We start from the raw sequence: 24,456 nt of genomic DNA, 5'->3' as shown, positions 1-24,456 counted from the left end.
TTTTCAGGTATTGACTCTGTCAACCAGCCCCAACTTGGCCTCAATTCCAGGGGAAATGACTATCACTGGTTAAAAAGAAGTTGGCATGCAATGACAAATGCTTTGCATCTAGAAAAGAGAAAAACAATACTGTTTTTTTTTTTTTTTTAATTTGGTCTGTTGTTATCTTCCTATGACATTTTGTCTTCTTGGAGCTTAGCTTCCTTTATATGGAATAAAGAGAATAAGATGCTCCCTTTTTTTTTTTTTTTTTCCTCTAGAAAAAGTCCTTCTCAGCTCTACTAGCAATTTAAATGCAGTGATCATACCCATTAGCTTCTATCATTGTTGTTAATTGTTATAACTGTTTTAGTTATTAGTAGTGTCATTATTGCTCTAGGTCCTCTGTCTGTTTTATGCTGAATATATTAGTGCTTTGCTTTTGAATTACCAGGCTTTATTTAGTGCAGAGTTACGTTTTTTGGAGAGACACTGAGAAATGCTGGCATTAAGCTTTATTCCTTTGTTTTTCATTCCAAATGGACAGACTGGAAAAAAAAATAATTAGATGGAATAATGTCCTCAAAATGAGAATGAGGATGTTTTGAATTAATTAAATGGTCAGAATGCTGTACCAGTTCAGATCTCAGACTGCTGCCAGAGTAGTGTAAACCTAAAGGAACCTAAATCCAGCCTACACAGGCAAGCCTCACTCTTGGGTTCTCAATTCCTCTCACTACTCAAGAAATCCAAGTCTCCCATGCATTCGCCTGTTTATAGGACGAGCTGGCCACGTTTAGGGAGAAGCTGGACTAGCCCTGCAAACTTTGGGGTCTTCAAGTTCTTCTTGGGGCCAAGCTTCCGGAATGAAGCTCTCCTCAACCTTACCTCTTCCCCTCTTCAAGGTCTTTAAATAACATGCCCTCAGTCAGGTTTTTGTTACACAACTAAAGCTTCAGAAGAGCCTTCCCCAACCCCTCAGACGATGCTAAATTCCCTATCAAATGCAGCATCTTCAACTCCTCCTTCACAGACATAACACAATCATAAATAAATAAACTGTTTTACGGTGCCTCCCTCTCTAGAAGGTAGCCTTGAGAGCAGGGCCTGTGTGTGGCCAGTACAAAATTCCCAGTGTCTAGCATAGTCCCTGGCATTTAGTGAGTGCAGTGTACATGTTTGTTAAATGCTGAGGAATGAATTAGTGAAGGTGCATGCACACATACACATAAATGCAAATCACAAGTACGTTAAACAGGGAACCTGCAATACAGAGTCCAGTCTTGTCCAGCTAAGGAATTACTCCTCGCTGATTTCCTTAATACCACAAAACATCTATCTAGATAACAAGTCCAACCTCTTCCCAGTATTTAGCCCTTCATTCTGCTTGTTTTTCAGAGCTGTCTTGTAATGGTTCTAGTTCTGGTGATCCCTATCCTTGGGCTAGGCTAAACTGTCTCCTGCATGCCTGAACTCTATCTTCTTTTGGCCTTTAGCACCGAAGGCCTTTTCTATCTTTATTTTTTTCCTGGAAGGCTTCTGTTTTCCTCCTTGCTTATTATTTTCCCTTTGATCTATTGTGCTTCTAGAATAGATCTCTTTCTGGGTATTCTCCTCGGGTCCCATATATACCCAACATCAAATCACTTTTTACATATATACCCAAAAGATACCCATAATCTTAGGAGCTATCCCACATCCTTTCCCAAAGTGACTAACTGCTAGGCCAAAAAAGCCAAGATGACTTTGTCAGTCTTCTTACCATTCAGAAATATCAAGTTATAGGGCCGGCCCCTGGCTCACTCGGGGGGGGGGGGGGGGTGCGGTGATGATAACACCAAGGCCACGGGTTCGGATCCCTATATAGGGATGGCCGGTTAGCTCACTTGGGAGAGCATGGTGCTGACAACACCTAGTCAAGGGTTAAGATCCCCTTACTGGTCATCTTTTAAAAAAAAAAAGAAAGAAAGAAATATCAAATTATGTTTTTAAAATCTATTTTTATAAAAACCATTTCTCTACCACATATAAACCCATGAAGAATATTGATGTCAATATACTTTTCGTTCCTAAATTTAGTCAAAATCTTGGAGTGATTAATCAATTCCATTACAACTGAAAATGCATTATTTTCTGAGAAAACTACTTTCACTTTTCAGGGACTGATACTTCTCTAATATTTCATTCACTGATGTCCCCAAAAATGTATGCTTTGTCTTTTCAATAATTTACCTTTTCTCCCAAATATATTCTTAACTCTGTAGTAGAACGTTTTCACTGTAGTTATCTTGATTGCTGACCTCTGTTGTCTACTGCGTATGTGAACAATTTGTGTATACATGCTTGAGTTTCTATATGGTTGACTTTTTTACTTCTGTTTGCAATATCTGAGTCTTAATAGTTCTATTCCTCCCGTTTTTGTGCACTTTCAGATTCCTACTAAAGTTCTTTTCCAGAAACATGCAGGGATTTTGTTTCCCTGTGCCTTTATTATTTGGATTGCTTATAAGTTAGAAATAAGTAGGAAAAAAGCAAATATGGCTAGGGCCTCTGAGCCCCCTCTGTCCACGTGGCCCCCATCCCAAGTGGCCAGTACCACCACTGCTCATGGGAGGGTCAAGACAAATGAAGGGAAAGGTAGAAATCTGTAGAATAGAGTCTCCCCAAATCAGAAGAATTTTAATTAGACCCCAGCTCCTGAATCCCATCGATCAAATTTCATCTTTGGTAGGTGCTTTACAGCTCTCATACACAGCGTCCTCAGGAACAGGGAGCATCCTGGTCTAGTGGGCATTAGCTCTCCTGCCATTCAAATCCCCAGATCCTCTCCCACTTTGTACTCTAGTGTTTAACCTTTCCGGGTAGAAGAAGATCAATACAAATTCTTCATTGTTAAGAATCGATGGCTGTCCTGTGGCATCATTGCCATCTAGTCTTGCTGAAAAGCCCAGTAAATCTCTCCTGCTGCTTCTAAAGCTTAGTTTGTCGTCTTCAGTTGCTTTCACTTTTAATGCAGATCACTTTGGTTTCTTTTCCCCTGGGGGCTTGCAGATAAATCTTGGCAGATATGTTCAGGGTCTACAAATGAGATGCTGGAAAAGGGCCAGCCCACCCAGAATTTAGTTGTAATGGATGAGACACCCCCTTGGTTCCACTTAAAGACTGGGTTATTCACTTCAGTATTTATTGGTATTTACCTCATATAGTACCTGGTGGGAAGTGTCCAGGAAGAAGTTCCTGTGTTACAGAGGAGGCCCGAATGTGAGCTGCGATGCAGAAGCATGCTGGCTGACTCAGCCTCTCTTGTAAATAGGCAGAAGTCAGGGATTCATCCTGTTCCTTCAAATGCATAGTGAAGAGAAGCGCTAGAGTGTTTAGATGCCCTGTACCAAGAAAATCTGGTGGGAAACCTCTCTGTGTGGCTTACTCACAAACCAAGTGAAAAATTACCTGTCTGATTTTCTTTTATTAATAAATAAGTGTATTTACCACATTGTCGAGCAGCATCCTACTAGGGGTGATCTGTAAATATTTAATGTTAGTTAATTATCTCCTTCTCCCATAGTCCTTTGCTCACACTGATTGTTTGGCTGTATCTCATCCGGACCCCCCTTGAATCTTAGGTTTCCTAGGGGCATATCAGAATCCTGGTTTCCATTTGCAGTAAAAATGTGGCATCTTGGAAAAGATAGAGTCCTTTTAACCTTGATTTCTCCTCTCTTTGATCAGTGGACTATGCCAATTATTACCAGGGTCTGTGGGATTGCCATGGTGACCACCCAGATGAACTGTCCTTCCAACGCGGTGACCTCATCCGCATTCTGAGCAAGGTAAGGACATACAGTGTGGGGTCTGGATCAAAAGTCAATTTTTTCACTGTTGATGATGTAGTCACCATAACCAGAATTATTCCAAGTCATACGCTTCTCTCTGTGTGCTACATGGCTCCCTCACACATATAGTAAATTCCCATTTAATTATAACTGTTAGGGGAAAGTTTTAATTGAAAACTCAGTTTCAGGAACTAATTTTCAAATTTAAAAGTACTATAAAGTAGATACAATAACTGAAACTATGCCAATCAAAATTTGATCTGTTTCAGGGACTTGTGCTTAAAGGTCATCACTATGTATATAATTTATTACCATATAATACTATTCAAAACATTCTGGCTAGGTAAGTGGCCTTTTTATTTCATTTATAAGTAAACAAGACTGTAATATAATTACTTATGGGGGAGGAGTCAGAGTGAGTTATCTCAATTGGTTTGAGCAAGTGCTGATAGGCCAAGACAGTGAATGCAATCCCACACAGGGCAACTAGTTTTATGCTCTTCCTCAGTCACAAGTTTACCCCTAGCCCTAGCTACCCATCTCACAAATTGTTGATCATAAAGGAACTGGGTTTAAAAAAAAAAAAGGATGGATTATGTATTATTGCAGATCCATCACTGATGTGCAGAACATTCAGAACTCATGGGCTACAGTTTGGGAGATCACTAGCATCAACTTTGTAATGAAAGACAACACATATTCTATAGGTAGGCTAAGATAATAGGTTCTGTCCCTGAAAGAACTTATTAAAACGTCCACTCTCGGGCCGGCCCGTGGCTCACTTGGGAGAGTGCGGTGCTGATAACACCGAGGCCATGGGTTCGGATCCCTATATAGGGATGGCCGGTTTGCTCACTTGGGGGAGCGTGGTGCTGACAACACCAAGTCAAGGGTTAAGATCCCCTTATGGGTCATCTTTTTTAAAAAAATTTAAAAATTAAAAAATAAAATAAAACATCCACTCTATGCAGTCAATATCTACAAATGCATTTTTGAATAGGCATAATTTGTTCTTTAATTGCTGAGTATGTAGATTTCATAAAGAAAAATAAAAAACCCAATGTGCTATGCACCCATCATTTACCATTTATCTTTATTTTATGTATTTTACTGTCTTGGCCAAGGTTTTGTCTTGGTTTGAAATATACTGTAAGCTCCTTAGGAAACAGACCAAGTCTAACCCAAGGTACCTTTCAGTGGTTCCAACAAATCAGGCCCCTTTAAACAAGGACTAAATTCACATCCTACCCTTTGTAAGACAGTGGGAGGTCTGCAGTCCCTGCTGAGTAAGACCACAATCTTCTAGTGATTTCTCCTGGTTTCCTAACTCAGTTCCAACCCTAGTACCATTTTGGTGCAGCTCCAATGCACCAAGAATAAATTGGAAACAAAGAAGGGAGTGGACGTTGGCCTGATTGGTATTTCAAATGCCCGAAAGCAAGGTTTGCCGTGTAATAGAATTTGTGTACATTACCACGCTGGCATTACAGGGGTAATCGAGTTATCCACTCAGGTGTGACCAGGCCTCTGTTTGCCCAGAGCCTGCAGGTGAACAAATTAACTGTTTACATTGTCTGGAGGTGCCTGCAGCAGGAGGGGGGAAGAACAGAGCCAGACTGTCTGCTGGCCTTCTCTCTCCGTCATGATTATTTTGTTTGTTTTGCATGTCTTTTGCCTTTGTTAATGGCTTCACACTGGGGATCCCTTTCCTCCAGTTAGAAAGGGTTGTGCGTGTGACCTGTCCTGTCCTGCAGTAGAGAGCTATCTGTGGTTACCGCAGCTATTGTATTTTTAAAAGATCCCAAAGAACTGGGGAGCCAACCCCACCTGGGTTTTTTTGTTTGTTTGTTTTTTAAATCAGCCCCTCTTCCCTTCCTTCATTACTAAAAGCAAATATATTAGAGTTTAATTCAGTGAGCATACCTTGCCATTCTAGTTCTGTCAACTTCTTTCTCCACAGTTTTGGAAGTTTCTGTGTCCATTTTCATCGCTTAACATTGTAGTAGCCCATTTCTTCCCCCAAAAGCTACAGCAGCTGCCTCCTTCCCCCTGTTGCTAACCCCATGTATCAGAGGAGGAAAGGAGAAGCTAGGAATTCAACTGCACTTTCCCTTTAAAAGCTTCATTCCAGTTCGCGTTGGATTGGGGACCATTTGGGATTGGATTTACTTTTATTACATTACCTAACTCAATAAGAGTCCTTGGACAGGAAGGAACCTTAAAAGACCACCCAATTCATTCCTTCCCTTGCCTTTAAGAAGCACAAATAAACCAATTCAGACTCCTGCACCATTCCTAGTTGTCTATACTGAAGTTCAGTCATTCCTACTCTCTGGAATTGTCTCTCATATAGATCCTAAATTCATTCCACTGTAGCCCCAGCTGCCTTCCTTTGTTGGAGTCAGTTACACTCTGCAGCCTGCCCCTCACTCAACTGGCCCAGGTTGAGTTTAGTCCAGGAAAATGATGTCTGGAAAGCTCCATTTTACTTTGCTCTCTGGCCAGTAGAACCTTTGTTGGACAAAAAAGGCCTGCCAGTTGTAGGAATCTGGGGACGTCTGTTTCCCCGGGAAACACAAGATGCAACCGTAAACAGATCAGCCTACCTGGACCTGTTTCGTCACTGGTAAAAGGAGGGAGTTGCATCAGATATCATCAAAGGCTCCTTCCACCTCGAACATTCTTATTCTAAACATGGCATGCCTGACACTGCAAAACTGCTAAGTCCCACACACAGATGTGTTTTAGCTTTAATTCCTTACTCAGTGTAAGCAAAAAAACAAAAATTCTAATTACCAGGTCTTCTGTTCTTTTTTTTTTTTTTTTTTTTTTTTTAAAAGATGACCGGTAAGGGGATCTTAACCCTTGACTTGGTGTTGTCAGCACCACGCTCAGCCAGTGAGCAAACCGGCCATCCGTATATGGGATCCGAACCCGGGGCCTTGGTGTTATCAGCACCGCACTCTCCCGAGTGAGCCATCGGCCAGCCCTTATTACCAGGTCTTCTGTTCTTAGCCCTCAAAATGCATCTGGTTTCCCCCACTTTCTTTGATAAAAGAAACGTTCTGAAGAGGAGGGGCAGGCTAGAGGACAGGAAGCTGTCCCCAGAGAGAGGAGTGGGATGGAGGAGGCAGGGGACAGGAAGAATGACAGCTTTTGTCGTCAGCCCCCCATCCCCCCTGCTGTTTCTTAAGTCACCCAACTTTGAATCCTAGGGCCAAACTTAGGAGAACCTTTTAGTCTTGCCTTTGGGCAGGAATGACCCCAGAAAGACAGCTATTTATCCTTTTTCCAAAAAATTCTCTAGAGAAGATGATTGGCTGGACAAGAAAGATGCACCCCCTAGATAACCAAATGCCTGTCACCTGTCCTGTTTTCTGGGAAGCAAGTAAGTGCCAATAACAGATGGGTTATTTATGTGACCTTGGCCAAAAAGCACTTAATCTTGAAAATCCTCAATTTCCTCATCTGTAAAAATTAGGATAATTTCTATTCACAGTGTTGTTGTGATGCTTACATTTGAGAATTTGTGTAGAGAAGGGCCTGGCATCTAGGAAATCGAAACTATTTTTATATTCCTCTCCTTTCCACTAATAATAAAGTAAATCATTTGGATCAGTGTTGGGCACATACTAGGAGTTCAATAAATTATTGGTGAATTGGGAGAGAAAGAGTGGCCTGTCTTGCCACCAACTTTTCAGAGAGATGCTCTGAAGCACAAGAGGCTGTCACCTGGATATAGAAAACTACCCAGTGAAGAGGCCTGCATGGAAACCCACCACGCCTTTCCTGCCTTGAGAGATTTTTGTCACCAGTATTCAAGATTCTTCAAACTTCTCTTCGAGGAGAGGCCAGAGCCATGTATCCAAGCTCTGAAACAGTCACCAATGGCACAGTCAGCAGGAGGACTCCCGCTGACCTCCCTGCAACGCGTCCATACATTCCTAGGCCCCATGCAGCTTCATGCCCGTTTAATTCACTGAGTTCCAATTTGGGCCTTAAAATATATTAAGGGAAATTTTAATAACGAAGCAGATCTCTGCATCCAGCGGATGTTCCTGCATTCCTTTTGGGCCCAGATATTTCTGAACAGCTTTTTCTGGGGAGGGACAGAGCTTTCCTTCCTCCCTGGAGCCAGGACGCAGCCCAGGCCACAGCGGGGTGTTTAGCGCTCTTCAGTGGCTCCAGATTGTGGCGCTGGTGCAGGTCTCCTCATACGTAACCGATGGCTCCTGAGAGCCTGCCGCTCAATAAATTACTTCCCACGATGCCGGCGACCACCACAGAATTCAAGTTTGAATAGAGCAGGAAAAAGGTGTTTGAAAGGCCTGTTCACTCAGCTGCATTTTAATTTCCTTTTCAATCTTGTCCCAATTAATTTCACAGAATTAATCTCACAGAAGCAAACTCGGCAGCATTGAGGCTGCGGTTTTAGTGTGGCAGTCGCTCTGCCTGAACATGAAATAGGAGCTAATATAAAAATCCATCTGCTGTGTTTGAAATACACACCGGCTGCTCCTCAGTCCTGTCTGACATTCTAAACATCAACAGCGGGGAAAAGTGATTTGGGGGTTAGTGGCCATCAGTACTTGGCAGGGGTTCAACAACAGGTGTACTCCAAAAATCCATTCAGCCTGGGCACCAGGCATGACAGGGCAGGTGCTGAATCACCCTCCGTGCGGTAATGCTGTGCCCTGGCTTAGTTCCTTTTATCTGAGGATCGCAAGGCCCCTTTGTGAACCAGCACCGCTATGGTTACTTGTCCTAAGTGGGAGAAAGAAAGGTAAGAAGCCTCTTTTTGGATAAGACCAGCTCACAAGTCCCAGCTTTCAGAACAGTGGCCCTGTCTTTCTGGCTCCGAGGTCTTTCACTTTCTAAATAATAAAGGTGCCTATTCCACTATGAGAGATAACTCATAAAACGCCCATTTAAAAAACAAGCCTCCTGTTCCAAAAGTAATTTATGTTGCTAACATTAGCCGTCCAGCAGATAAGGGTGAATTAAAGAGAGAAAGAAAGAATAACTTCCTGAATGGACTAGAAAGGAGAACCGTCCCTGGATGAGGTCTTCCATTTAAGGTAAACTGAGCCAGCCAGTAGGATACTTCTCTCTGGCTTGGGTTGTATGCCTCATGAATTGGTCTTAGACTCCTCTAAGGTCTTATCTAGAGCCTAATTTCCATGGAAATCAGCCTGGGAGCAACAAGTTGGGCACCACATAAGGTTTGTACTTACATGGTGGCTTAGCTGGGGTGAGAAGGTATTCTCGTGGCCCAAACACACCAAGCTTCACTGCTGATGCAGTTGATATGAAAACAGGGGGCCTCGCAGACAAGGTCAAGTTTAACATGGAACACATGATGCTGTCATGTGCCATGGGCCTTATATGGACAAAGATGGACAGACTGTCACCCTGAGTTGGAGCTACTAAAACTCAGACTGGCTCCTGGCTCCAAACCCAGCTTCTAGGCATCTGAATGCCGCAGACCTGTCCCCGCACACCCGGACTATGTTAACATAACACCTTGTCTGTCATAATGGGATTTTTAAAAGCCAGTTTTCTCCTCCTACTCCCTCAAAGGGCTACTTAAAGAATGTAGACCTTTCCTCTCCCTTGACCCCATCCTCTCCAAGAGATCTGTATGTTGTAAAAATTATCTGAATGCAGCAATACTTCCTCTTTTAAGTGTGCTTAGTTGAATGTGACAACAACCCTCATAAAATCAGATAAGTTAATTCCTTCAATTGCTTTAAATGAAGAGTTTCTTGGTTTTTTTGTTTTTAATTTCAGGGCTCTGAGGGAAAGGAGGTGTTTGGTGACATCTAGTGTCCATTTAGGACTTCCTCAGGCACCATACCCTCATCTCAGCTGAGTGGGGGATGGGCTGGGGTTATTTGGGAGGTAATTTGGGGGTAGTAAGTGGGGAGAACATAGGCCAGGGGCGCAGGCTGCCCAAACAGTGCGATGAAACTGATCAATGCCTGTCAAAGAGCTCTTATTCACCTCTGACCTAACCAAAGGAGGTGGGTGAGGGGATACCACCAGAAAATATCTTTTCTTATTTATGATGGTATGAAAGAGAAACAGAAGCTGTCCCCACCACCCCATCTCATGTTAACAAGCAGGTCAACATTGTGCAGTGGTGACGAAGATGATGATGATGATGGTGTTTTCGCTCATTAATAACCCCTGTGGGAGGCTACAGAGTTAGGAGGATGGGAATGGGATTTGGGGTCAGCTGGAAGGCAACGGTCACACACCGGTCAAATTCAGTAGAGGCCATTCCTTTCTCCCAGACAGGAACCAATCGTCTAGAACAAACCCTGGCAGCCTCATTCCTTCCAGGTAATTTTTATAAATGAGGGGACACCCATTCCAAGAGAGGACAAAAGGGAGAGGGTGTTTATGTGTGTGTGTGCATATGCATGCACGTAAACCTACTAACAAGAGGCCCCATGCACATAAACCCTATTCTACAAACCCTGGCCATTTATTATAAAACCCGTTTTTTAAAAAAGTGGATAAAAATGGCATTTTCCTCTTTAATCTCTTTATTCCTAAACCGTTGTACTGGACAGGACTCTTCACTTTCTACACACATACACACACACATACACACACACACACACACACACACTTTTCAGTCAGGTGGAAAGTTCCAGGCCAGCTAATTAACTCTGAGGCCCAAACAGAACTGTTTACCTAGAACCATATAAGCTATGGCAGGTTAGGATAATGCTCAGAATCGCCCGATGCTGTACAAACTCCAGTGTAAAAAATTCCAGCCATTTATTTTTCAGTGAATTTATAACAAATGCTGTTAAAGCTTCGTCTTTTGACAGAGGTAATAATAAATTCACTGTTAAAGATGGTAGTTTAATTCCTTATACCTCCAATACTGCACAGAATAAACCATATTCATCACTGAGTAATTTTTTACCACATAAATCTTTAAAACTAACCGGTGAAGGCTGTTGAGACTGAAATATTGTGAATTTATTAGATATGCCCATGTAGCATTGGATTCAGAGGTTTCCATTCGAATATATTATGGGGAAAATTTGTGTCTTTAACTGTGACATTCCCTCCATTTCTCGCCATCAGTATTATAACAAGCAGCTCCTCCAGAGTCAACTGTACGTTTATTAGACAGAGATTTAGTGATAAACTCCTCACTAATCTGCCAAAGAGGCTGGGTGACATTTTGGTGAGATGCCCTATTTAAAAGGAGTCACAAAAGCTCTGTTTCTGTGTAATTATTTTCTCAAAAGGAACTCAGCCTCCACAAACCTCTTCTGCCAGTGTTTCTTGATTTTGTATGGATTCAGCTCTCTGACCAAACTAGCAAAATATTGAAGCAAATTATAACCTTATTGCAAATATACAGGGCAGTAACTTCTATGCAGGTTATAGAATTAGCTATGGAGTGTTTGGGGTAATTGATTAGAACACAGAAAAGCTGGAATTTGCAAACATTCCCAGACATATGGTATTTAAGACTAATAAAAAGATTATATTGATTCTCAAACTAGAAATAATAGACAATGGTTTCAGAAAATTTGCCATTTAAAAACTTTCATCTTGACATGTGACATATTAAATATATATTATTAAATCCTCAGAGTTGAGCAAAAATCCTTTTACTCTATCGTTAATTTTGAGTGAAAATCTGCACCTAATAAATGAGATATTCTGAACCTTCCTCATGATTTGCCAGTGAAGTAACATTTAAACTAACCAATCAATTATATCAAATTGTAATGCCCTCTCCAGTTTCATTGAGGAAACATTAATATTGCTAAAATGAAAAAAAATTTTTTCTTTTAAATACAGAAATGTTCAGTATTTTTTTAGCAAAGAGATTCAGCTATTTCTCTGTTTTCTACTGATATTCTTTGTTTGGAAAGAGTTCCAAATACTAAAAACTTCCATGGAGCATTGTGAACTTTACAATTTTTTTTAATAAAATATAATCAAATAGGTTTCTAACTATTAAACAAAGGAGAAAAATCTCCTGGCAGTGCAAGACTGCAGCCCATCAGAATAATTATTAAAAGATGGAACCAGCTAGCAAGATAAGAGTAACAGCAGCAATTAATATTCAGCATTTCACATTACAGTCAAGAGGACGTGTTTTTCTTTGTGATGTGGCTCACAAGCTAAGAGTGTTAGAAGCCAGACTATAAGCTCTGTCTTCTTTTCGTGCATGAGGGTTAAGGAGAAAAAAAGTGACAACAATCCTGCTCCATCTGTAAATGAACAAACATCTTGATTTTATAGTTATTTGCTTTGTAAAACTGAGGAATGAAACAAAAATTACTGGATGCCTAAGTAACACTTTAATTCTGAATTCATTTACGCTGTAGTTATGTAGTTGTCACAAACCGTAATGCAGTATTTAATTAAAATAACAGAAGTGCATCTAGATATGTCCTGGGGTAGCTATCACCAAATTATAGTCTATGCCATCCGTATTTTATTTATGAAATGGCAGATTCTAAGGTGCAACTAGGCTGATTCAAAAGCATAAACATTTTAAACTTGCATTTTTAGAAAGGCATCCTTCTCTTTTTTTTTTTTTTTTTTTTTTCCCCCCGCCTGCTGCATCTTTAAATTTTTTCCCCTTCTTGGGGAAGGGGGGTTAAGTGGGATTGTTTTGCTGTGGATAAAGATCTCTCTTTCTAACTCTTGCTTTTCAACTATTGACCCCCTAAGTCTTCTGGCTGTGAAATCCCTGTCTGTTGTCATGGAAAGGATTGTGAGGTTCACAGGAGCCACAGCAAGCAGGGACATCTTAGACAGAACTTGGACGTGGATTCCACAAGGGTAGGAAAAAAGCAAATCCTTTCAGGCTCTGTGTGCGTGTTCCCACACAATCTTTCTTGCACCTTTTTTTTCCCCACCTATAAATACCCGTTATAGTTTACATGCTTGCTTGCTCTACTTTGTGGATGTTCACATACAGACATACTGCTCCTTTTCATAAACGCATAGCATCTATCTTACACGCACCCACCATCTATCTCCTCATTCACATTGGCTGTCCCATCCACCTCCTTGTCTGCAGAATTATGTTCAGCAAGGTCCCGATTTATAGGAAATAAATAATGAAAATGGAACAGACTGGGAAAGATAATCGAAACATTCAAATTGTTATTTTTCACTGTGCTTTACACAAACAGAGCATCTATAAACACCTAGAAAAGGTGCTGTCTGGTTTCTAAAAAGCAATGGCTTATGGAACATTCTGACCGAGTGGGTCTCTAAATTGTATCTTTCCTGTTCTGATTTCCCTGCTTTTTGATGCTCCAAGATTTCACCATTTTAAAATGGTAAATGATGCCATGTTATTGTTTTCATTCTGTCTGCTTCTTAATTATCCTATCTATGATGACAAGTTTTTGTCATCACCTATCCTCTGTAAAATAATCCTAAGAATTGCAAAACAGAAACAGTAATTACAATCACCTTTTTAAAGAAAAATGCCCTTGTAGTTGCTGTATAAAAGATATTCTGATAATGGTATCATCGGATCACAGCCCGATCCTACCGCAAGGGTCTTTTGGAGAGAGGGTTTCTTCTTATACACTTGTAATTATTTTAGCCCCTTTCACAGGTCACATAAAAAGTTAATTTCAATCGCTGCTAATTTCCGTCCAGCAAGAGTGTGGTACTTTAAACCACCCAAAATAATTAGATTCAAAACAAATTTAGGAAATTGAGTGTGTTAGAAAGCAAATAAAAATATCCTTTTGGTAAGGAGGAGGGTGAAAGTAGTAAAAATGGCCTTTTTTTCCTCCCTTCTTTCCCCTTCACAACTTTGCTATTAAAGTTGCACCTACAGCTAGAAGTTTGTCCGTGAAAAATGGTCATTTTGTTTCTCTGCTCAAAGAATGTTATTAAAATGCTAATTTAAAAGAAAAAGGAGTTAAATATCTAGCGATGGTGCATTCTAATTGCAACCATAATGAGCTCTCTAAATGTGCGTGCCCCTGACACACACAGAGCATAAACAGCAGTAAACAGATCATTAGTACCCGCGTTCATTTATTCTGGCGACCTTACCATGACCCCGCCGAGGGTAGGGTGAAAAGCAGGTGGATCTGGCTGTGACACCCCCTAGAGGGATCCAGGAAATGAAGCTATAAGCGGTTGTCATGGAAACGCCTATGTGTGCAGATGATGTAACACACCGACAGGCTGTAGGGCTCCGCAACTGGGACGTTGCCTTTCCCTCGCTGGAACAATCTTAAGGATTAAATTATTCATTTATTTAATTCACAAAGCAAAAGGAATCCTAATTTTCTTGGTGATGTGCAACTCTCATTTGTCTAGGGTCTGGAATATGGTGACTTGCCATCTTCTTTCTCCAAAACCCATCCCAGCTTCCTACATTCTAGCCCTAAATCGCTGAATCTGGCAAAATCTAAGTGGGGGAAGGCAGAGGAAATCTGACACCCAACATCTGTACTTAGAGAGAAAATCTAAGGTTTTAAGCTAAAATTAATAATGATAGCGTCCTTTTCTGATGAGAGCATGGCGGCCAGGGCCTAAATGTATATACTTGTCCCGAACAAGGGGGCTTTGTTTAGAGCGGGGCGAGGTCAGGATTGGACCTGGGAACCAGCAAGCTGGTACTTGATGCCTTGAGCATAAAGGAGAGAGGCACCAGGCTCAAATGAACACACCACCCTAACAAGGTGCAAGAAAAAGAGATAAGAGAAAACGAGCATCTGCTCACCCCCTCCATGTCCAATTGAGAGAATCGAGATTAATAAAAATAATTCTTTGGAGAAAGGTTCCGCTCTATCCTACCCTGTTTTGCACCAAACAACCTCAATAACCTTACGGCAACAGTAGAATAACTTTTCTTCTTTTTTTAAAGGAAGTAGAAAAGACGATCTCTGGAAATTATTTTAAAATAAAAAATCTCCCAGCCTGCGCCTTCCCCCACCCCCCCTCCCCGTTGCACTTTAGATGAACCTGTGATATTGTAGCAATGGCCCTTGAAGTGCAGTGGGGAGGTGATTTAGGAGAATATTAAAGGCAATGTGGAGATTCAAGGCGCCTCTCTCAGGGAGATCTGGAGAAATACGCAGCACAGATGGGCCGAGCAGATTAAACATTTCCGTCACATTGTTTCCAAATTGTGTTGTGGTGCCTGAGGCTGGTACTGCGGTCAGAGCAAAACAGAGCAGTGCGGAGCTGCGAGCTGCGCAGTTTATGCAATACATATTAATACGCCCGTCTCACATGGTATCTCACGATTCCATCAGCTCCGAAATGGTGCTGTCTCTATTGTTCCTGAATTCCGCACTTGGCACCTTGTTTTCTCCCATCTGCAAAGTATTTGCCTTCCCTTTATCCTTTCTCTCTTCTTTAGGTAAAGTTCAAGTTGTCTGGTTCTTCCCTGTTTCTCCTTCCTTACAGCCATGTCGCCCTCCCTCTTACCTTCACAGCTTGTGGTTCTGCTCTCACATAGGCTTGCATGCCCACTCTGTGTTTTGCACACACTTCCATCACCATCAACGTCTGGGGCGTGCACAGGCCTGCACACCTCCCTGGCCTTGACTTGATCATTATCCGCCCATACCCTGTTCAGGACATGAGCGGCACACTTGCTGCATATTCCCTCGCTCTCAAGTGCTCTCAGACTCTCCATCTAGAGGACACATTCCTCTTCCCCCCAGAACACTCAGCTCTCAGCTGGGGCGTGTGCTTTGTGAAGTTGTCGCCCAGAGCCCCCCAACTACTCTCGCTGACCACCCAGCCTTTCCGCCTCCCCTTTCTTACACTTACACACCTTCCCTGGTGTCCAGGCCCATCAATCTCTAGGTTAGCAAGTTCCCTGAAATGTAACAATAAATAAAACTGGCTCAATGTAGGCAAATTTAATGATTCATTTTTATTATGATTTATAGACCAAAACTCTGAATAATGGAAAAAGAGAAAATGATTGCCAAGAACTTAAAACACAGTAAAAACAGTCTAGAGAGGCTGCCAAGCTACCCAAGGTTTTAGTCAAGCGCTTAGCTCCGATCTTTTTACAGGTTCCAACACCACTAATCCACTGGCCATCCAACTGACCATTTCCTTTCTCCTCCTGGAAAATCTCTTCAAACTATTTGTGCTGCAGAACGGGCACCTGTCTGTCTTCAGTGAACAATTCTTGTTCTCAGCCTTGTTTTTCTCATCAGTTGGAAGGGTGCTGAGTTGGAGCCCTCAATTTACTTAATAATTTATGATATCCTAATAAAGCACTAAATTTCCAAAGCTGGCTTTTAGGAGTAAAGAATTTGTGGGCCAATCCAGAGTAAAAATAGGATATTTTGGCTGACCCTAGAATATTACAATTTACTCTGCTTAGGAACTCCAACTTCCCATCTTTACTAATAATAATGTATGATGCACAAGCATTAATAAGAGAAATAAACAACCATAAACCAATAATTCTGTGATGGATTGGCCTTTCCCATCCATATATCAAGCATTTATTGATCGTTCGTGTTAGGGGCTGATTGATTGTTCTCTTGAAGAGGAGTTCTCTTGTTTACAAGCACTGATATGGTGAACATTGATGGTTAAAAGAAAAAAGTATGAGACTTTCTGGGAATCTTGTTCCATGGAGGCTTGGAGCCCAATTCAACATGAAAAGAGAATATTTCTGGTAGGAGCATAATCAGAGGAACTGACAGTGTCAGCAGCTTGCTCCAAAAGTCATCACGTGGACTTGAATGGAAGCTATGAGAAGACACCATAACTTCTAAGTCACAGTTAAAGAAATGGTGCCAAGCTCAGTCAGCCTTTGAAGAAGGAACAGACTTTGCAGTTGGAGGACTGAAGCCTAGGAAACCCAGCATGGAAGGAATGAGGACTCTTGATTCTCTTTCGCTGTATTTTTTTAAAGGGCGGGGAGGAGGTGGACAGGGCAACACTGGACAAAGGTACAGATCCAGGCCATAAAGACTATTGTATGTTTCCCCTAGAATACTGGTTTGAAAACTGTGGAAAGTTCATAAACCCTTTGATAATCTGATAAAGAGTCTGGGCCTCACCCCAGGATGAGACCCATGTCCATGTGCACACAAAATTTTACACCAATTCCAGCAACTTCAAAGATCTCTTCATATTTATCCATAGGTAGGCTAAGGGTTCACAGACTCCAGTTTAAGAATCTGTGCCCTAGAGCATGGTGAGTTCCTTTTGTTGGAACAGCCCAGGATTCACTGAGCCTAAAAATTGAATTCTCATCCCAAGACAGGGTGGTCATTCCAGGTCATGTCTGTGCTACTCCAGGGGAGCCAGGGAAGAGTTTATACAAATAGGAACCAGCAGGGAGGAGAGAAATTAAAATGTAGCAATCATGGAGTAGGGGTATTTAATCTCTTTTAAGGCTTATGATAGGCGCCTGCTGGTTTTCTCCCGATATCCCCTGACACCTACTGACAGGGTATTTGCAGCACCACACAGTGACTCAGGGCCCTGTGACAGGAGGAGCACTGAGGAGGTCCATGATAGTCTTGAAACCATAAACAGCAATAAGAAACCACTGGAGGCATTGTCAAGCTGTGCAGCGTGCCCATTGTTGGTGGCCATACTGCTTTTTGTTTATAGAATTTGCTGTTCTTTTTATGGCAGGTTTGGTAGGGTTTTTTTTTTTTTTTTTTTCCTTGTTGATAGAGATTAGCAGCATAAATCCTTTTATGGCAGTGTGCAATCCCCCATAAACACTTCTGATTGTTGCTCATGGTGAACGCTGCGTCTCTTTCTGGTTCGCTCAATGCTCTGCTCATCCAGACCAAAGGCTTCTCCAATCAAATAGCCAACTTTTATTTTTAAGACTTCTTCATTGCAGCAGGGAGGGATGGGAGGGTTCAAAGAGGTGGGGCCAGGTTGGTGTTGAGAGAAACAGATGTTTAATCAAGCCTAGAAATATTTATGATGGGAACAAACCACATGCTGTACTTCTTTCAGGAGAAAGCCTTCTAAAAAGACTTTGTGGCAAGAAGCAAGCACTGATATGAAGGGTTGTGGGTTTTTTAAAAAAAAAAAACAACTTTTTATATTCTTATCTAAAGCATCTTCAGTTGATAGTTTTGCATAATTAAAATCTTAGCTGTACCATTCACAGTATAATTTGAGTTACAGGGTGAGCAGCATGTATAATTCTGATGTCCTAACATTGTCACTTACAGGTATGTAGCCCCCCTTAAAGATAAAAACATTTCTGCATTGAAAATTTCAGGTCTCCTGAGAGCCTCTCAGCATTTTCCCAGTATTTCCAAACATCTGGGCAAAGAGAAATCAGACTTTATGGAAAACATTGATCCCAGAAATTCAGTTCTCTCTGCCATCCTAAAACTAAAATCCAAGGATCAGCAACTTAATAAAAATGCAGTAAATTAGCACCTCTAGACAAGAGCAGAGTTCATTCAGAGCTGGGGTCTGCCTGGCTGAGCCAGTACTCTCTCCATTTTAATAGTTTAATAAAAATTAGCATAATTAACGAACATCTGTATGATCCAGAGTGGTGCAATTTGGCACTTAGAAACGAGGGCTTAAACATGATTGCTGTGAGTTTAATGTTGTTTTAATTCTTTTTGGCACTGTGCAGTGAAATAAACGTTTGGTGGTGATAGTTCTCGGCCGGATCTCATTTGCATTTTTCTCCCTTTGATTATGAGCAATTGTGGACTCCCCAGCAATTCATCAAAGTAGAAATTATTTTAAAATACCTCGTGGTGTTCAGACTGGGCTGGAGCAATGCATGGGGGGTGGTAGTGGGAGAGAAGGCTGGAAATTTTCCATTCATGCTTTAAACATCTCAGCCCTGCAGCCCTTTTCCGGTATCCAGCCAAGGGATGAAATCTGGAAAAGATAGTCAGATCCCAAGACCTGTAGGTGCTTTGATTAAGCTCCCAGGCTCTCACAACAGGATAAATACGGTCTCTGAGTCTGTTCCATCCTCCTTCCACTTCTGCGAGCTCTTTTGTTTTGAAGGGCAGAGAGTTGATTTCACTCATTTCAGTTCTCACCACTGTGGTGAAACTACCACATCTGGAGTCGGCAGGGTCAGTGTTCCCCTCAAGCAAGAACGAACTGACGGGAGCTCAGCCTTTGCAGGTGCCCTGCTGAGCCTCATCTGCTTCCTGTTTGCACCCTCTTTGAGTTGGCAGAGAGCATCTTCCCAAGGCTTTGTCCCTACTCGTGACATTGGGGCTAAAGGGTGGTACTGTGAAGTGTGAGTCAGTCGGGGGGGGGGGGGGGGCGGGTCTTGAACAGTCCCCAGGGAGCAAATGCCTTATCCGAGCCGCTGCAGGTGATGAAGATGACAGCACCTGGCAAGTAGAAGACCGCACTTCACACACGTTTAAGCAAGTTGACTTTGATCAAGAGATCGTCAGACAACATGGTGCTCACCCTCTGCCTGGGAGATAGCCGAGGAGTTAAAGCTAGTTTTTATGAGTTACAGTGAGAGGAAGACCGAGCACGTACTTCCCCTCACAGCAAGGCCCTGCAGATGTGGACATTCTAGTGACTCAGTAAACACAAGGCAACAACGCAAGAAAACTTGAGGCAGAAACTGCCCTAACTTCAGTGTTGGAAAATGGACAGTAACATAACTTATATCCAGAGGAGCTTTAAAACATCCTGACAGGCATAGACTAAGGAATTCTGGATAATTTCCCACAAGGCAGTGCTGTAGGAGAAATGGTAAGAGAAGCTGGCCCTGGAGAGGGACTATGGGAGGGATGAGAAGGTATGGGTTGGCCTCAGCAGGCATCAGTGAATTCACACATGTGAGAAACCATACGAATGTAAAGAATATGCAAAAACCTTTCACCAGAATTCACCCTAATAGAGGAAAATCTCAATGAATGTAATGGCTGTGGGAAAAGGTTTTGGTGGAAGTCACCCCTCAAAATGCATCAGAGGACGAACACCATAAAGAAGCCCTGTGAATGTACAACTGTGCCTTGGATCTGGGATTAGTGTCAGGACAACACATGCATATAAAAATTTTCAAATGCTCAAGACCGTTCTATAAATGTTGTAGTATTGGCATACTGCCTATGCACTTCCTGCTGTACTCTTTACATCTTGTGTAGAATACTTATAGTAATAAGTACAATGTGAATACTATGTTTAAAAAAAAAGAAGGGGGCCGAGCCCGTGGCACACTCGGGAGAGTGCGGCGCTGGGAGCGCGGCGAAGCTCCCGCCGCGGGTTCGAATCCTATATAGGAATGGCCGGTGCGCTCACTGGCTGAGTGCCGGTCACGAAAAAGAAAAAAAAAAAAAAAAAGAAGGTATGGTGTAGGAAGGGGTGGTGGATGGACACATTCAGTCATTTAAGATTGGTTTTTAAAAGGCAAATTCCCTGGTCCTAAAAAGACTAGCTCAGTAGTTTTGCTTCCTGTGGCGTTTGAGACTCTTCTTGGTGTCTAGGGAGCCATTGGAGAGACTGTCTCCAAAGGCAGTTGATCTCTTCCTGCCACAATCAATTCAATGACCAGGGGAATATCTTACAATTGTAACTAAATCTGCTCAACTGAGAGTACAAATTCCCACTGCCCCTTTCGCTTCATCATAACCTCATTTAAGGAATATTTATTTGGCCCCACTCTGCGCTGGGTATCATGCTGAATGCTGGGAGTCATCAGCAGGCAAAATCAACAAGGTCCAGCCCTCAGAACTTGCCATCTAGTGATTGACTCTGAGACAAAGAAAGGCAGATACAAGGCAGTGTGATGAGCTCATTTCCAAGAAGCACAGGACACAGCACTGTGGACAGTGTAGCCATGGCCCCACACAGAGAGAGGCTAGGAGAGACTTCTAGAGTACCTGACTCAGGAGTTGAGATCTGAAGGCTACTTAGGAGTGAGCCCCATAAAACGGAGGAGGGAAGTAGAGGCTGAATAGGCAGAGGAAAGGCTCCAAGGTGAGAGAGCCTGTGACTCATGGTTGTCATCCAGGTAAGTTACTGCTTTGGTGTCTAGAGGTTGACAAATCTGATGGCTTTTCCCTTTGAAGGTGGAAAAGAGGTGTCCGCTGAGAGGGAGGGGAATAGTAGAGTTGGAAGAGGGGAGATAACACTATCTAGAAACAAAAAGATCACCAGTTAATGCCAAGGACCCCGAATTTTACATGTCACCAACCTGGTTCTCTTTCTTTTTTTCCTAGTAGGACTCAGCAGCCAGGTGTACAAAGAGCAGACAGTTATTTCCCAGTTGAACTGGAATATGTGATATTTCCCAATCTTAAAGTTTCATCCTAATTTTATGTCCTTCAAAAGAAAAACATTTTCGGGTGCTTTCAGGATAGTGTCATAACATTCAACATCTGCTGTGCTTTTGAGGAGCTCTTCTGTTTTCAAGGAGTTCCATTCTCAACCCTGTGATTGCCCCTAAAGCCCTGTTTTAAACCTTCTCAGCCCCTTTCTTGTTTGCCCCTCTCTGTGGTACCTGTGTCCTTGCTTGTCATTATTGGTGTACCTGTCAACCTCCCACCTCTTCCAGAGAAGGAATCTAATGTTTAGAGTACCTACTGTGTGTCAGACACTTTCGGTTGTTTTCACTTCAGTGGTGTCGCTCATATCCCACAATACAGAGGAGGGGAGATATCCTTGCTCTTACAGACCAGGAGGTTAAATCTAGAAGAACCTAAGGTCACAAGGCTAGTAAATGACCAGGCGGTGATCAGATCCCAGTCTGTCTGACTCCAAAGCCCATTAATCTATGCTGTAAGTTCCCAAGGAGCAAGCAATGTTCTGATTCATCATTGTATACTTCATGGGAACTCAAACAGCACTTTGCATATAGAAGATGTTTGAAAATATTATTTATCTGAACTATGACCAAACCTGCTGATTATCTTTAGTGTTCTGGCATTTTAGCGTGTGCCCAACTTTCTCTGAAGAAGCCATACCATTCTGCTTGGTTAAAGGGGCGTGGGGAGCTCTTTAGGTTCAGCAATGGCATCAAATGTGCTGTAGACAGGAAGATGGCAAAATGAAAGTGCTTTCCTCCTTCAGATGACTTTCTTAAATTTAAAAATCCCACCAGGGGTGTTAACAGTTCATACTGATCGTGCGGACAAATAAACCACCCCACAGAATCTCCCACCACTGTAACAGATGAACGGATGCATGACCAAATTCCAACGGAAACCACCTTCTTTTCATTTTTTCAGGAGTATAACATGTATGGCTGGTGGGTAGGAGAACTGAACAGCCTCATTGGGATTGTTCCAAAGGAATATCTCACCACTACCTTTGAAGTGGAAGAAAGATGAAGCCCAGGTATCAGAACCATTGTCAATGAACTACCTGTGAGTTGAGTGGAATTTGTCCACCATGACTTTGTTTCTCTGTGAAAGATGAGTTGCCGGTGAAATAGCTTTTCTTCATTTCTGAAAGTGATGCTAATTATTCACTATTGAAAGAAAATGAGACTGGAATTGCTTTTCCTAAATTTGGGGACTGTGTCACTTAGGACCAGGTTGAATTAAAAGTGATAGAAAAATCCAAAGTAACAATGACTTAATTAACACAGAAATTTATTTTTCTCTCCTGTAAAAATCTGGAGGTAAGTTCTACTGTGCCTGGCCAACATTCCCACGGTTACCTGGTGGCCAGGATGGATGCTGCAGCTCCCACTCTCATGTCTGCATCCTACTCAGCAGGAAAGATAAATTAAAACAGAAGGGTAGACCCTCTTCCATTAAGGACACTACACAGATGTTACACACACCACCTCTGCTTATATTCCATTGCCAGAACTTGGATATACAGACACAACACACTGCAAAAAAAAGCTTTATTCTAGGTAGACCTGGGTCCAGCTTAAGAGAGTTCATCATTGAATGAAAGGGGAGAGTGGATATTCAGAAACAACTAGGAATTTTTGTCACAAGGATGAATTGGGGGCGGGGGGCAGGGCATGTTTTGTGGGTTTTTTATTTGTCCGTTTTTTTGGTGTCTGGCCACTATGGGGATCCAAACCTTTGATCTTAGTGTTACAACACCACACTCTAACCAACTAAGATAACCATCCAGCCCAGATCTGGGTTTATCCCCAGCTCTCAAATCCAGGGCACTGTTTCCCCCAAATGCCCACATATTATAATATGACTGACCAAGATTAGGAACACAGTATAGAGATTCCTATGGACATAATCAAATTAACTTTTTTTTTCTTGGCAGCTGACCAGTACAGGATCAAATCCTGAATCTTGGTATTATCAGCACCACCCTCTAATCAACTGAGCTAACCAGCCAGCCCCATAATCAAATTAACTTTGTAGTAATAAAGAATACATTTTGCTTTCTATGAGCAAAAACCACATCATGTTTTAAAACAGTGGGACTGGGTGCTTGGTTTGGATGGGGTAACAGTGGGAGCCACTTTGGTGCAGAGTGGGTTCTCCTGAGAATTAGAATAGTGATGCAGGGCACCCAAGACTAGCAAGATGTTCCTAGCTCCATCTTCCAGCCTGAAATGGCAGCAGCCTTTATTGCTGGAGGTAAAGGATGGCATCAGTATGACAGTGATACAAACTGTCCTTGGAGTCTTCCAGACCAGAGCCCACTCTAGTGTGCAGCAGCAGCTGAGTGAATTCATTTAGGAAAATACAGAAGGATAGATCTTACTCTCCGATGCTCTTGTACAACCATACATAAAGCACCAGCTCGGGCCTCTTGCTCAAGGTTTGACTTTATGACTTTCCTAATGAGGACACTGTTTCCTGGCCATGAATGCAAAAGGGTTGGAATTTTTCTGTCAAATCTAAACAAATTCATCCTACTTCACTTTGTCATTTATTTAAAGTTGTTTATCTCCTCATTCTCTTTGACCTAACAATTCCACCTCTAGGAGTTTATCCTACAGCTACACTTGAACACATGCAAAATGATATGCACACAAGGTTATTCGTTTGTAATAGCAGAAGAATGGAAAGCATTTGGGAAATGACCTAAATGTTCAATAGGGAGCTAGTCAAATAACTGTAGTGCCTTCATAGAACTGAATACTATGCAACAGTAGAAAAGAAAGAAGTTGCTACAGAATACATTTGGAAATGTGTTGGTAAGTAAAAAAAAGCAGCAAAGAAGGGTAAGCCAAATTTGCACCATTTGTATAAAAAAGGAGTGGAGACAATATATACCTATTTGTCTATATATGTAGGAGATATTTCTGGAAGGAGAAATAAAATGGTAACATTGGTTGCCTCCAAGGACAGAAAAACGGCATGACTGTAAGAGGAGAAGGGAAGACTTCACTCTATGTCCTTTTATACTTCTATATTTTGAATCATAAAAGCAAATTTACATACTTTTCTTCCTTTAGGAAACATGTTCTTCTCTCTCTTCTGCCTTTATGAAGAAACTGATCATCAGGAGCTCCCGTTCTCTACTCCCACCATCTCACCAATGCCACAGACTCCTCTGTTTACTGAAGAGACCCAAGTCTCTGACACCTTGTAGTGACTGTAAACCACCAAGAAGACAAGTGGGAAGAGGCACATTCATCAAATCTCTTACTCACTCAGCCTAATCATAGCTCATCCCTGTCTGTAAACGTGTCCACCATCCACATTTGCCTTTTGACAGGCTTGTCACGAAGGTGAGAGAGAAGGAAACCTTA

At 42.0% G+C, this 24,456-nt stretch overlaps 1 protein-coding gene across 1 annotated transcript in view; it reads left to right on the top strand.

The window, feature by feature from the left end:
- SKAP1 (src kinase associated phosphoprotein 1) overlaps positions 1-22,105 on the top strand; it is a 232,848-nt gene extending 210,743 nt beyond the window's left edge. The window contains exons 11-12 of the mRNA XM_063108974.1: positions 3,709-3,809; positions 22,004-22,105. Coding sequence (XP_062965044.1) covers positions 3,709-3,809; positions 22,004-22,105 — 203 coding nt within the window. The remainder of the gene's footprint in view (positions 1-3,708; positions 3,810-22,003) is intronic.
- Positions 22,106-24,456: the final 2,351 nt, after the last annotated feature.

Source organism: Cynocephalus volans, chromosome 10, assembly GCF_027409185.1.
Source record: "Cynocephalus volans isolate mCynVol1 chromosome 10, mCynVol1.pri, whole genome shotgun sequence".
Lineage (NCBI taxonomy): Eukaryota > Metazoa > Chordata > Mammalia > Dermoptera > Cynocephalidae > Cynocephalus > Cynocephalus volans.
The sequence above is the reverse complement of the archived record's forward strand: the minus strand, read 5'-3'. Positions and strand labels throughout refer to the sequence as shown.